At 29.6% G+C, this 12901-nt stretch overlaps 1 protein-coding gene across 1 annotated transcript; it reads left to right on the forward strand.

The window, feature by feature from the left end:
* Positions 1 to 5527: 5527 nt before the first annotated feature.
* On the forward strand, positions 5528 to 8047 carry LOC103495174 (probable O-methyltransferase 3). The gene is made up of 2 exons (XM_017046139.2): positions 5528 to 6313; positions 7715 to 8047. The coding sequence occupies exons 1-2, from the start codon at positions 5540 to 5542 to the stop codon at positions 7832 to 7834; spliced, it is 894 nt and encodes a 297-aa protein (XP_016901628.2). The 5' UTR covers positions 5528 to 5539; the 3' UTR covers positions 7835 to 8047.
* Positions 8048 to 12901: the final 4854 nt, after the last annotated feature.

Here is a 12901-nt window from a genome sequence, read left to right on the forward strand (position 1 = left end):
TGCTTATTATATTTGTCATATTTGTAATATCCAATAAAAAGTACTATGGGTGTTTTTTCTACATTTTCTTTTTTGTCATCTAATACAATTTTCCTTTTATTTTTTCTCATTTGAATTCAACAATATAAATTTAATCTCGAACCTCTTAAATGATGTTGACGTTATATACATTTTTGTTATTAAATTACAAATTTGGCCATTACGATTTATGAAAAGAGTTACAGTTTAGTTCTTACATGATTTTAAATGTTATAATTTATCCCATTATTTTGATAAAACCTTATAAATAATTCTTATATATTATGTTACTTTAAAGTGGAATTGTCAAAAATGAAAAATTTGATAAAATATTTACAAAATATAACAAAATTTTATATCTATTAATGATAGACATTAATATGTTTCTATCAGTCACTAGTAGAAAAATGGCCTACAATGGCAGTTAAATGCTGTCATTAAAGGTTTTCGTGATAGTTTTTTGCAGTCATTGATGCGAGAGTCGTGAAAAGTATTTTATGACAGTTGTAAAAACCTGTCATGAAATTCGGTTTTCATGACATATAATAAATGTCACGATGAAATATTTTATGACAGATTATAACTGTCATTATTTAGTTATAATGACAGTTAATAACTATCACAGTTTACATTTTATGACAGGTTGTAATTGTCATTATTTATTTTCGATGACAGTTAATAACTGTCATTGTTTATATTTTATGATGGAGAATAACAGTCATAGTTTACATTGGTGGATAATTGTCATTGTTAATATTATATGACTGATATTAAATGTCATTATTTATGATTTATGACACTTTTTAACTGTCATTATTTAACTTACCATGACTTTAATTAAATGTCAACAAAACTTTTTCGATGACAGTTTTATTTTTCAGTTTAAATGTCTATTTGTGTTTTTAGTACGAACAAACTATTTAATTGTTGGTACAAATGTGTTTTGGTACGAACAAATTACTATTTAAATAACTACATTTAAACAAAAAAAATTCCTACCAAACCTACAAAAAAGACTATACATCAATGAATTGGTGTAAATGTGGCTTCATTGCTCCAATGGATTGTGGCAAAATCTAATAAGATAAGAAAAGGAAAAAAAATGATTGGACAAGACAATACATTGACCCACATAAACACATCACATTCACTTCATGATGAACAACACACTTACAACATAAAGCACATACATACTTCAAGAATAATAACTTCTAAGCTTAGCTAAATTCATCCCACAAACTAAGCTAAATTACATACACACTTCAACAACACTTCATGATCAACAACACACTTCATGATCAATAACACACTTCAACAACATAGAGCACATACACACTTCAAGAATTAATAATAACTTCTAAGCTTAGCAAAATTTAGCCCACAAACTTAGGTAAATTACATACACATTTCAGCAACACTTCATGATCAACAACACACTTCAACAACACTTCAAAATCAACAACACAATTCAACAACATAAAGTACATACACACTTCAAAAATAATAACAAAGTCTCAAAAAAATAGGTCTCACAAGTATCTGAAGAAAACAAAATCAACTAAACTAAGAAATCAATAAATATAGCATATTTTTTAGAAGGGATAAAACAAAGTAACCACCAAAGAATAAAAGTCCAAAACAAAATCTTAACCCAAATTGAAACTTACCTAAACTGATTGATCTATTCCAAAAGCAGAATTCAAGATATGCAGGAATGTTCTATACAAACTATAGTTCTTGAAGAAGCAATCATCCATAATTTATATAAAAAAAAAACAATGAGCTGCATCAAATACATACATCATCATTATGAACTACAGAATGATAATAAATCCTCATAAGCAAACCTAAAATTGAATAACTGAATACTTAAACAAATCAGTTTATTTCCCTGAAGAGGTGCGTGGGGGGTTTCCAAATTAATAAGGATAATATTATAATTTGAAGGAAAATAAGAAAATAAATGTGTTTGGGAGACAACTTCTACATGCATAAACATTTGATACCTTCGTAATAACACTCGTGCCAGCAAGATCACGTGAATAAAATTCACCTTCTTCTAACTCTGGTCGATCTTTTTCGTCCACTAGAAGAGTTGATCCAATGAGTAGCTTGGCGTGAATAGATATGAAATCAGGACTACTGATATGTTTTAATTCAAAATAGTTTATAATGACTATAACAATATCATTCAAAATAGTAAAATTTGTTGCGCTATATGATATGATTGCTTTTTTTTCTTTCTGGGGGTTCAACAAGTAAATGTGTCTAAAAAAAAGAAATCAATAATAATAAACTCATAGCTTCTATAGATTAAACAACTACAAGAAGTAATGAGGAGAATAAAAACACAATTTGAAGATGTGTTTAAGTGTTGGAGGGTTTTTATGAATTGGGAGATATCAAGTACTAAACATAAGAATATTCTCCTCTACCATATTCCAAGAACATTATAAATATTCCCTCTTCCAACATTTTTCCCAGCAAACTTATTTAAGAACAAGAATGAGAGTAGCACATACCATAGTTGCCAACGATGCCAACCTTCTTTGTTCTCTTTGTCTACATAACATTATAAAAGGTGTACATTACAGATCAAACAATCATGAAGAATAATGAGAATCAATAAAAAAAATGAATTTTACAACAAGAATTCTAGTATCAGTTTATGAGTTCAAGACACATCAAATACAAATGAATAAACAATCACATAAACTTTGGTCGACAAGTTGTTTAGCTAGGTAATGTTAACAATACAAACTAGGATATTTGACTCATAAAAAGGACGAGAATGTCCAAAAGATAAACTAAATTCAGCATATTTATTCATCTTCCCTGACAATCAATAATAATTAAATGAATTGAAAAGATTGATGTCATTACGTCAAATTTAATTACAACGTAAAAGAATAATATTTAAAGAAAAATCAAAATGAAAGCAGGATTAAGTTTCATCTTGCACATCCAACATATCACCAAATATCCCGAATCTAAATAAGGGTATGACGTCTCTTAAACACCAAAAGTACCGAGCCAAATCCAAAAGTTGATTAACCACATTTATGAAATACCACAATCTAATCACTTCAAATTACCCAGTAAACAAGCAAAGTAACAAACAATAACTTGATCGTCTTACAAGAAACCATCATCAAAAGTCCAAGAGATGATTACGAAATGCATGTCTAACAAGGGAGATGGGATTACCATTTTGGCGAACTAGCAAGAGAAAGCAAAAACTCTAGAAATCTTTAACACTTCAACTGCGCGGCTAAGCAAAGGCTTAGGTGGTTTATTGATTTTATACGTAATAATAAAGATGAACAAATATCAATTAGAAAAATCGGAAAATCGAGATACCCATCATAAAATCCGTAAAAGATGAAAAATTGAAGAGATTACAGAAGCGGGGGGCGACGTTTAGCGTTCGACGTTTGGCGAGCAGGGGAGCAGCGTTCGCATTCGCGATAGGCGTTCGATATTTGAATGGAAGTTAGCGTTCGACATTTGGCATTCGGCGGCGTTTGGGATGGGTAAGCACAGGAAGCATCGGCGGCGTTCGGGTCCTCGGCGGCGTTCTGGATGGGTGAGTTTGAGATCGTGTGGGTTGTAAGAAAGAAGAGGGAAATTGGGGTTTTGGGTGGAGGGAAAGGGAAAAAGTAAAAAGAAATGGGAAAATTAGGTTTTTTAAAAAAAAAATAAAGTTTTTATTTTTTTTAATTATTTAGTAATTCTTGACGTTTTTAAAACGTCAAGGAAAAGTATCTTACTTGACGTTTAAAAACTGTCAAGAAATTTGAAAAATTACTCCCCTCCGTCCTTTCATAAAAATTCTTGACATTTTAAAACGTCAAGAATTTAATTGATATTACTTGACGTTTTTAAAACGTCAAAAATAAGTACATATCATTTGATGTTTAAAAAACGTCAAGAATGTTGAATTTATAAAAATTCTTGACGTTTTTTGACGGTTTTAAAATGTAAAGAAAAAATGCATATTACTTGACATTTTAAAACCATCAAGAAAGTTGAAAATTGACTACCCTCCGCTTTTTCATAAAAATTCTTGACGGTTTTTCTTTTAAATCACCCATTTCTTGACGTTTTTTTAAAAAAACCGTCAAGAAAGACTCTTTTTCTAGTAGTGTTAAAAAGAAACCAAAAAAGTTTAAGAAGCGTACCACAAGATTTAACCTAACTATTAAACCTCCACCACTCACCTTTAACAAAACCAAGACACAGGTAGGAGAACCAATCGAAGCTGAAAAACTCAAAGAAGCTGGAAAAGATCTAAACGTCTAGAAGCGTGTCGAGAATGGAAGATAGAACAACGCTTGACCTACACGTTCGGTTGAAGAAGTTTGGAACGAATGAACGTTTGGCTGAAGAAGAACGCTCGGAACGACGGCGACAGAGTGACCTTGACCAAGCTGAAGAACAACAACGCTCGATGACGAAGCGACGTTCGATGGATGACGTTCGAAAGATGGAGCGACAGAAAGTGAAGAAAAAATTGGGGAAGGCACACGCTGGGAGTTTAAAATTTGAGGAAACTTTGGGAAATTTTGAAGGTTATGAAATATTTATATTAAAATAATATTTTTTATTTAAAAATTACTTAGTGATTCTTGACGTTTTAAAAATGTCAAGAAATTTGGAAAATAATTCCCTTCGATTTTTTATAAAAATTCTTGATGTTTTAAAACGTCAAGAATTTAATTGATATAACTTGACGTTTTTAAAATGTCTAGAAAATAAACATATTACTTAAAATTTACAAAACGTCAAGAATGTTGATTTTTTAAATATTCTTGACGTCTCTAATTTAATAGATAATCCTTAATGTTTAAAAACGTCAAGGAAAAATACATATTATTTGACGTTTAAAAAACGTCAAGAAAACATAAAATTGACCTATAAAAAATCTTGACGGTTTCTCCCTCCAATCACCCCTTTCTTGGCGTTTTTTTCAAAAAAACGTCAAGAAATGAAAACTACAACCATCAAGAAAGGTCTTTTTTCTAGAAAGAAAGGAGATAAGAAAATATATAATTAATAAATTATTTTATTATTTATATTCAATGACAGTTAAAAACTGTCATAAATTCTTTAGATCCGAAAAATTCTGTCTTTTCCCGCCAAAAACGCACATTTTGACCTTTTATGACATTTTTTCTTCCCTCCTTTTAATTTTGGATGAAATGAACTGTCATAGTAGATATATTTTCTTGTAGTAAGTCATATTGACAGACAGACAGTAATAGAAATTTATTAATGTCTATTATTCATAAAATCCAAAGTTTTGTTATATGTTATAAATATTTTAATTTATTTTACCATATTTAAAAATGTTCCTATCTTAAACAGTAGAAGGAAATTTGTAATTAATTAACCTATATTATTTTTCTCCTCCATGTTGTTAGTAAATTACAAGGGACCTCACCACCTTCAAAATTAGTATAAATAATTATTATTCTTTCAGTGTTTTGAAGTTGTGCATATGGATTTTGAAGGTGAAAACATGGAGCCATTAGTTGCAGGAGATGAGTTGCTGGAAGCTCAAGCTCACATATGGAACCACATGGCAGCCTTTGTAAACTCAATGTCTCTCAAATGCGCGATTCAACTCGGGATTCCCAACGCCATCCATCGACATGGCTCCAACCCTATGCCTCTCTCTCTTCTTGTATCTTCCCTTCATCTTCATCCTACTAAAACCCAATCCTTATACCGTTTGATGCGTTTATTGAGTCACTCTGGGTTCTTTGTTCTACAAAAAGAAGATGAAGAAGAAGAAGAAGGATATATGCTTACCAAGTCATCCCGCCTTCTTGTTGAAGACAACCCTTGTAGTGTAACTCCTCTAATACATGCACTGCTCCATCCAAAACTCGTAGAGCCATGGCAATTCTTCTCGGCCTTGTTTCAAACTGACGATGGAGTGCCAGTTTTTAAGACAGCTCATGGAATGCCTTTTTGGGAGTACATGGAAAATAATCCAAAAGACGGGGAGATTTTTAACGCTGGCATGGCAAGTGATGCGAGGTTGGTGATGAGTTTGTTATTGGAAAAACATAAATATGTTTTTGAGGGAATCGAGTCTTTGGTTGATGTTGGTGGTGGGACTGGAACTGTGGCCAAAGCCATTCCAAAGGTTTTTCCACAAATTGAATGCACTTCATTTGATCTTCCCCAAGTTGTGGCTAACTTGAATCACAATAATCCACCAAACTTCAAATATGTTGAAGGTGATATGTTTAAACATATTCCTTCTGCTGATGCTATTCTCTTGAAGGTAAAATCTCATTTTATTTCTATTTATTGCCTACTAAACATTATTGGAGGATTCACATATTAATTATCTATCTCTGGTCCTACCCTATCTTTTTGCAATCCAATCCAATATCATACATAGAAAATTAAGAACGAAAAAGGGTGATGCGCGTATAAGAACTTTTTGTAATAAAAAGGGGTAGTTCAGGTTGCTTCCACTTTTAGTAACACAGTCCAAACATATCACACAGATTTTTTGTTTCTTTTTTCTTTTTAAAAAAACACCGGCATTTTTCGGGAATCTTTTCAAAAATATAATAAAGCGACAAAATATTTATAACACATAGAACAATTCCCAAAACGAAAAAACCCCACGGGCCTACAATGAAAAATACCAAAAATGCCCCACCAACCACGCCATAAACAATGCGAGTAATATATTTGATATATCATCGTTTAAATTTGGCTATTGTTTGATACATGATCGTTTAGATTTAAATTTTATTTTTCAATTCTATTGTTTAATTTGATTACATGATCGTTTAGATTTGTCCCAAATCTAAACAATTTTGTTTTTCAAAATTTGGGACACGATCGTTTCGAATATTTGGAATTTTTTAAAGATATTTTTGGTACACGTTCGTTTAAATTTGTTTACACGATCATTTATTTTTTTCAGGATTCTTTGTACATGATTGTTTACATTTGGCTAAACGACTTTTTTTAATTCTTTTGGTACACGATCGTTTAAATTTAGATTTATCTACACAATCGTTTATTTTTTTTATCCTTTAATGATTTTTTTCAAGATTCTTTATATACAATCCTTTAGATTTAACTATTTTTTGTACACGATCGTTTACCCAAATCTAAAGCATATAAAAAAAAGGAAAAGAAGAAAGAAAAAAAAGAAGAGGAAAAGAAGAAAGCCGATAAAAAGAAATTACGAAAAGAAGAAGAAAGACGGAAGGACAAACCTGAAATAATATTTAAAAAATAGTTAATTTCATGGATTTTGTTATACAGATCGTAAATATTTTAGTGATTCATTATATTTATGAAAATTTTTCCCATTATTTATTTATTTATTTATTTATTTATTTATTATTTATTTTGTGTACTTCTTCTCACCATTGGCATTAAGAAAATATTAAAATATTAAAGAGAAAAGGAAAATGTAGATTTTGCCACATTATTGTACGTTATAATGATTAAAGAATTTAGTGGAATATATACAGATGAGTGTTTCTGGGAATCACCAAGTATTTTTCTTGAAATATGTACATTACATATGTGATACATACAACCCTTAATAGTATAATCACGTGCAACATTATTTCCAAATTTTCGAAATGGGTTTTCTTGAATGAACTTATAAATTTATGATTTTTATTTATGTATTGTGAAATAATTATCAAAATAGTGGATATTACATGAAGATTTTGGAGAAGAGCAAAGAAGCAATTACAAGGAAACCCTAAAAAGGTGGTGGACCCTAAAAAGGACACAATCAAAACTCAACTACTGTGTGACATATTCATGATGGTTTTATTGGGTGGAAAAGAGAGGGAAGAAAACGAGTTGGCTCAATTGATTAAACAAGCTGGATTTGGTTCCTACAAAATATATCCTATTTTGGGATTAAGGTCTCTAATAGAGATTTACCCATAATATTAAAGACTCTCTTTTCATATACGACGCCTTGGGCTGAATAATTTAAGTAAACTATTTCTATGAATAAAGTATTTGTGGATCACTTGGAGTATATTTATTTTATAGTATTCGGTAAGAGTTGAGATTAAAGCTAAGTTTGTAAACCTAATTTTCTTATGATACAAGTCTTTGTTATGAAAATAAAAGAAAGCTGCCTATTTCATTCTTGTGCAACTTATTCAATTATATCTGATCATATTTTGTCATCTCGCAATCTTTTTTGGTTTTTCTTTTCTTAAAATATTCTCCACCTAATGTTAAGGATTTTTTAATTTTGTGATTGGAGTGGGTTCAACATAAAAGTTTGGTCTAACCTAAAATGCCTCCAAGTATTTGTAATTCATCCATCTATCAAATTCTAGTCATAAAGTTTTCCAAAATGTTTGTGTGATCCTTGAGTTTCTAAATATACACTTTTTAGTCTTCAAAATTTTATAAACGCATCCGTTTAATTTGTTCTATGATTTTCAACATTAATTGTTCTTGAGTACCAAAATATTTACCAATTTTATGAATAGGCTTAAAAAAGTTCTTAAACTACTTTTCTAATTAAAAAAGTATTTTAAATTAATTATCCATTCAAACTAAAAATAATTTCATATACTTACCCTAAAGTATATCAAATCAGAGTAGGATACGTTGAAGGTAGGCCGCACCAAGGGCAAGACAAAACCGAGTATGTGTGAACTCTCAGGGACGTGAGAGCTAAAAATTTATATATCATATATACCATTTTTCTCCATATAAAATGTTCTATTAATTTAGGGTTTGTTGTACTTAGCTAAATTTCGACTAAATGATATCTAGCTAATTGTATGTGTTTCTATTATAACTCTTATAATAAAACTCTACTCTAGAGTTTCTAGGTGTATTAAACCATTTAATTTGCCTAGTGACATCTTATGCTAATAGAAATAAGGTTAATTCAATATCGATTCGGGGTCAGTTTCTAGGTACGTAGAAGGTATTTTGTAAACTATCAACATAAGTATCCTCGACCTTAAATAGAACTTTACTGGTGGAAGTTCATTTATAGCCTTAAATCCTATTTGTTTTACCTAATTTCATTAAACTAAAATAAGACGTAATTTAATCTCATTAGAACTAATGTGTGATCTTAGGTCTATTTAATTTTAAATATTTTTAAAATTAAATCGAATTATCTTAAGATCCTATATATGTTAATTTTATATAAGACATATATGTTTGTGTAAACTCTTTATTATAGCTTAATGATTTCAAATTATCAAATTTTATAACTATTATAACATTAATTAATTTGACCTATAAACATGCATACTATGGTAATTAATTAAAATCAAATTATAATTAAAAAAAATAAATCATATTACATGAAAACCATAACTTTTAATATATAACCATTATTTTAAAGTATGAATGTGTAAGATCTCATTCCATTCTCCTTTTATTTATACTAGTTAGTAGCACGTGAATTGTACGTAAAATTTGTCATTTTATTTTAGTATATATAAAAGTGAGATTTTATAAATAGCATAATATGAATTTGTATATTCAAATATAGTAGAATATTATATTGTGTGATCTTATATTATTAGAACATATATAATTTCTATGAATATGAAAGTAAGTACACACAAAATAATATTAGCCACTAAACTTTATTCCATATACATTCTAACTATTATATGACTTTATTATTTAAGTTAATAATTAAAAAAAACATATATAACAACTAAATTAATCTAATGTGGTTAATTTGAAAATGTATAAATTAAAATCATGCACTATATTTCACAATCTCAAAGATAAATAATTTCTTCATAACAAACTTTCAGCAACAACCAAATTGAAATTTTGATTTGATTCGTTCATTTTAGAGCTTAATTAACATTAGAATTTTCCTTTTAAATTCTTACTAACTCTTCCAGGCTCACAATTTTTTACAACCTCATAAGACACATTTCTTCAAATTTGGCACCATTGAACTCTTCATAATTTATCATAATCGATCACTTCTTGATCTTAAACCCTTTTCCACCTCACAATAGCTGGAATTGAAAAGCATAAATTAACAAAATATCATTTTAATGTTTACCTTCCTCATGATGAAAGAGAGAAAAGTTAGGAAATAAGAGAGTATACCCTCGTAAACTTCCCTTTTTCATCACCTCTATCCTTGTATTTTTCTTTGTAGTTTTCTACTGATTTGATGGTGGCAAGCTTATAAGACGCTAAAAAATAAGAAATCTTAAAAAGAACACTCTAGTGTGAATTCTTCCATAATTCCATGCATGTGTATACCTAATTGTTCATTGTTGTTCTTTTATATTATTTGATTTATGAATCCAATAATCTATTTATAGATGTGATTTGATTGAGGTTTTTTTTTAGAAGGATACTTTGTTATGGTGTTTATAAGCAACCATAATAGGATTTCAGTTTTCAAATAGAAGTTATATGAGCTGGAGAGTAGTCTAGTAACAATGTAATTAGTTAGAGAATACATTGAGATTGAGAGCTATCGTGCTTTGAGAATAGTTTTTGAAAAGGGAGCTCCTTGATGACCATGTGTCAATCAGGGTGGATATGTTTTCCCATGTATTCCAATATGTGGAAGCTTTTTTCTTGAAGATTTTGTTGTTTCTATCCAACCAGATTGTCCATAAAGTTGCCGCTATTGCATTGAAACGAATGACTTCTTTCATGTTGCTGTTTTTTAGAGCACATAGATATGAGCATAAGTATTTGATGCTTGTTAAAGGGATTGCAAAATTCAGCTCATGTTGCATCTTTATCCAGAGTTGTGTAGCATTGGGGCACGAGAGGAAGAGGTGATTGATGTCTTCGTTTGCCCTTTTACATCTAACACACCAATTTGGGCTGAGATAGCAGGAAGGATTTTTCTTTTGAATGGCTTCCATGGTACTACGTTTTTTGTATAGCATTGTCCAAGAGGTGATTCGATTGAGGTTGGAATTAGATTAGGTTATTGGTTACTTGTAATAAGAATAAATGATTTTGTAACTTCATTCTTGAGTAACATAATTTAATCATTAATTTGCTTTACTTAAATGCAATAATGAATGGTTATAACATTAATTATCAATTAAACTTAGGAGTCATTTCAACTACTTTAAAACTTCAAAAAACTATATGAAATTATTTTATTAATTGTTTAAAAATAAAATTATGGGAGAAACCTTTTCGTATTCTTATTATTGAATAACAAAATTACCACCAAGTGAACTATTGAAAAAACTTAAAATCAAAAGGTAAAATGAACTAACAAAATTTATGAGTTTGAAAACATTTTATCGAAATATATATTTTTCTCTCGTTGGTGCAAAACATTGTTCGACATTCATAGAAACAAAGATATTTTTAGAGGGTGAGTTGAGAAAGAAAAAGAAAAAATTACAAAAAAAAAAGTTTTTTTTGAATAAAAAGAAATGTTGACTTTACATAATTATAGCCAGAAGTTGTATTGAAAAGTGTTATAGCGAGAGAGTTAAAAGATTACAAAATATTTTATTATTGATATAAGATCATTATATAAAATAACTTGAAAATATCTATAGAAGTTGAAAAGATCGATACCTTAGTTTGACAACATTGGTCAAAGCATATATACATCTTTTATTAATGCAAAAGTATTGCTATGCATTCTTGAAAAAATTGAGAGAGTGAATTGAGAAAAAAATACACAACAAACAAATTAAGAAAAATGAATTAAGATACAAACTAAACACCTTTACAATTAATGATGGATTAATCTCTAGGTTTTATGCTTTGCCTTCTATTCTTCTATGTACATAGAGATAATTGCTTCCTATACATATAGGTAAAGAGGGAGGGAAGTTGAAACCAATTTGAAAAATGAAGAGTCTTGGTTTTATTTCATTCAATAATTTTCATCATAAAGTTATCAAATTTAAAATTTAAAAAAAAATATTGTTTTCAACTTAAAAGAAAATTTCAATAGCAAACCCTATAATTGATATTTAATACTCATTATTCATTAAAAACATATTGTTTTATTGCAAAATTAAAATATGAAGTTTAAAAAGAGAATTACTATAAAACTCAAATAGTAACCTACACAATGTATTAAGAAAATGGATATAATGGAGATAAAAAAAAGTTTCTCTACATAGGAACTTTTATATATAGTATAAATTAAAATTTTATTAGCTAAGAAAACGAAATTTGAATCCAATTTTAAATTCTCTCTAAAGGTTAAGTCTTTGTGATGAGGAAATTTAAGAATCGATTTTATTTTGGATGATGGCTAAGCAAAATTTTTAAGCGTTGAAGAAAAAAAAAATAAGAGGCCAAATTTGAAGTTGGGTTTTAAGTTAAGGGCATAAACGTCATTTTCTTCTTTCTATTAAATCAATAAAATAGAAACAAAAAGAAAGAAAGATTTTTTTCCTTTTCTCTTCTCCTTCGTAGAATATCCATGGGCCACACCTATGGACCACCCCTCATCGGCACCCAAGTGAACATCGTTGGATCGTCGAAATTAGAGCTCACCGCAAGTGAGCCACTTAATTATTCTCGTTAGCAACCCTTCCACCACGCCACCACTAACCACCTTGACGACGACCTAACCGCCACTTCTAGTTGGCAGCAGCGGATCTAGAAATTTATTTACGAAAAATAGATTACATAGGTGTTGACAAATAGAGTAACTACTAAGCTACCTACAAATATTAAAAATTAAATAATTTTCTTTGTATATATTATATAAAGATGATAAAGTTAATGAGGGGCTCAAGTCATCCCCCAACCTATACTAAATTCGTCGGTGCTCGTCAGTCACTCTTGCCATGTCAAATCTGATGGCGTTCGTACGTAGGAGATGTCGCACTCAAGAGTTCTAGCTTGCACGCCACCGTTCACCGTCGTTACACAC

The sequence above is a fragment of the Cucumis melo genome, chromosome 10 (assembly GCF_025177605.1).
Source record: "Cucumis melo cultivar AY chromosome 10, USDA_Cmelo_AY_1.0, whole genome shotgun sequence".
Classification (NCBI taxonomy): domain Eukaryota; kingdom Viridiplantae; phylum Streptophyta; class Magnoliopsida; order Cucurbitales; family Cucurbitaceae; genus Cucumis; species Cucumis melo.

Bases quoted from the DNA above. Each gene is read 5' to 3' on its own strand.
- LOC103495174 (XM_017046139.2), top strand. From the start codon at position 5,540: ATGGAGCCATTAGTTGCAGGAGATGAGTTGCTGGAAGCTCAAGCTCAC. The intron at 6,314-7,714 runs GTAAAATCTCAT...TTATCAAAATAG, and splicing joins CTGATGCTATTCTCTTGAAG to TGGATATTACATGAAGATTT.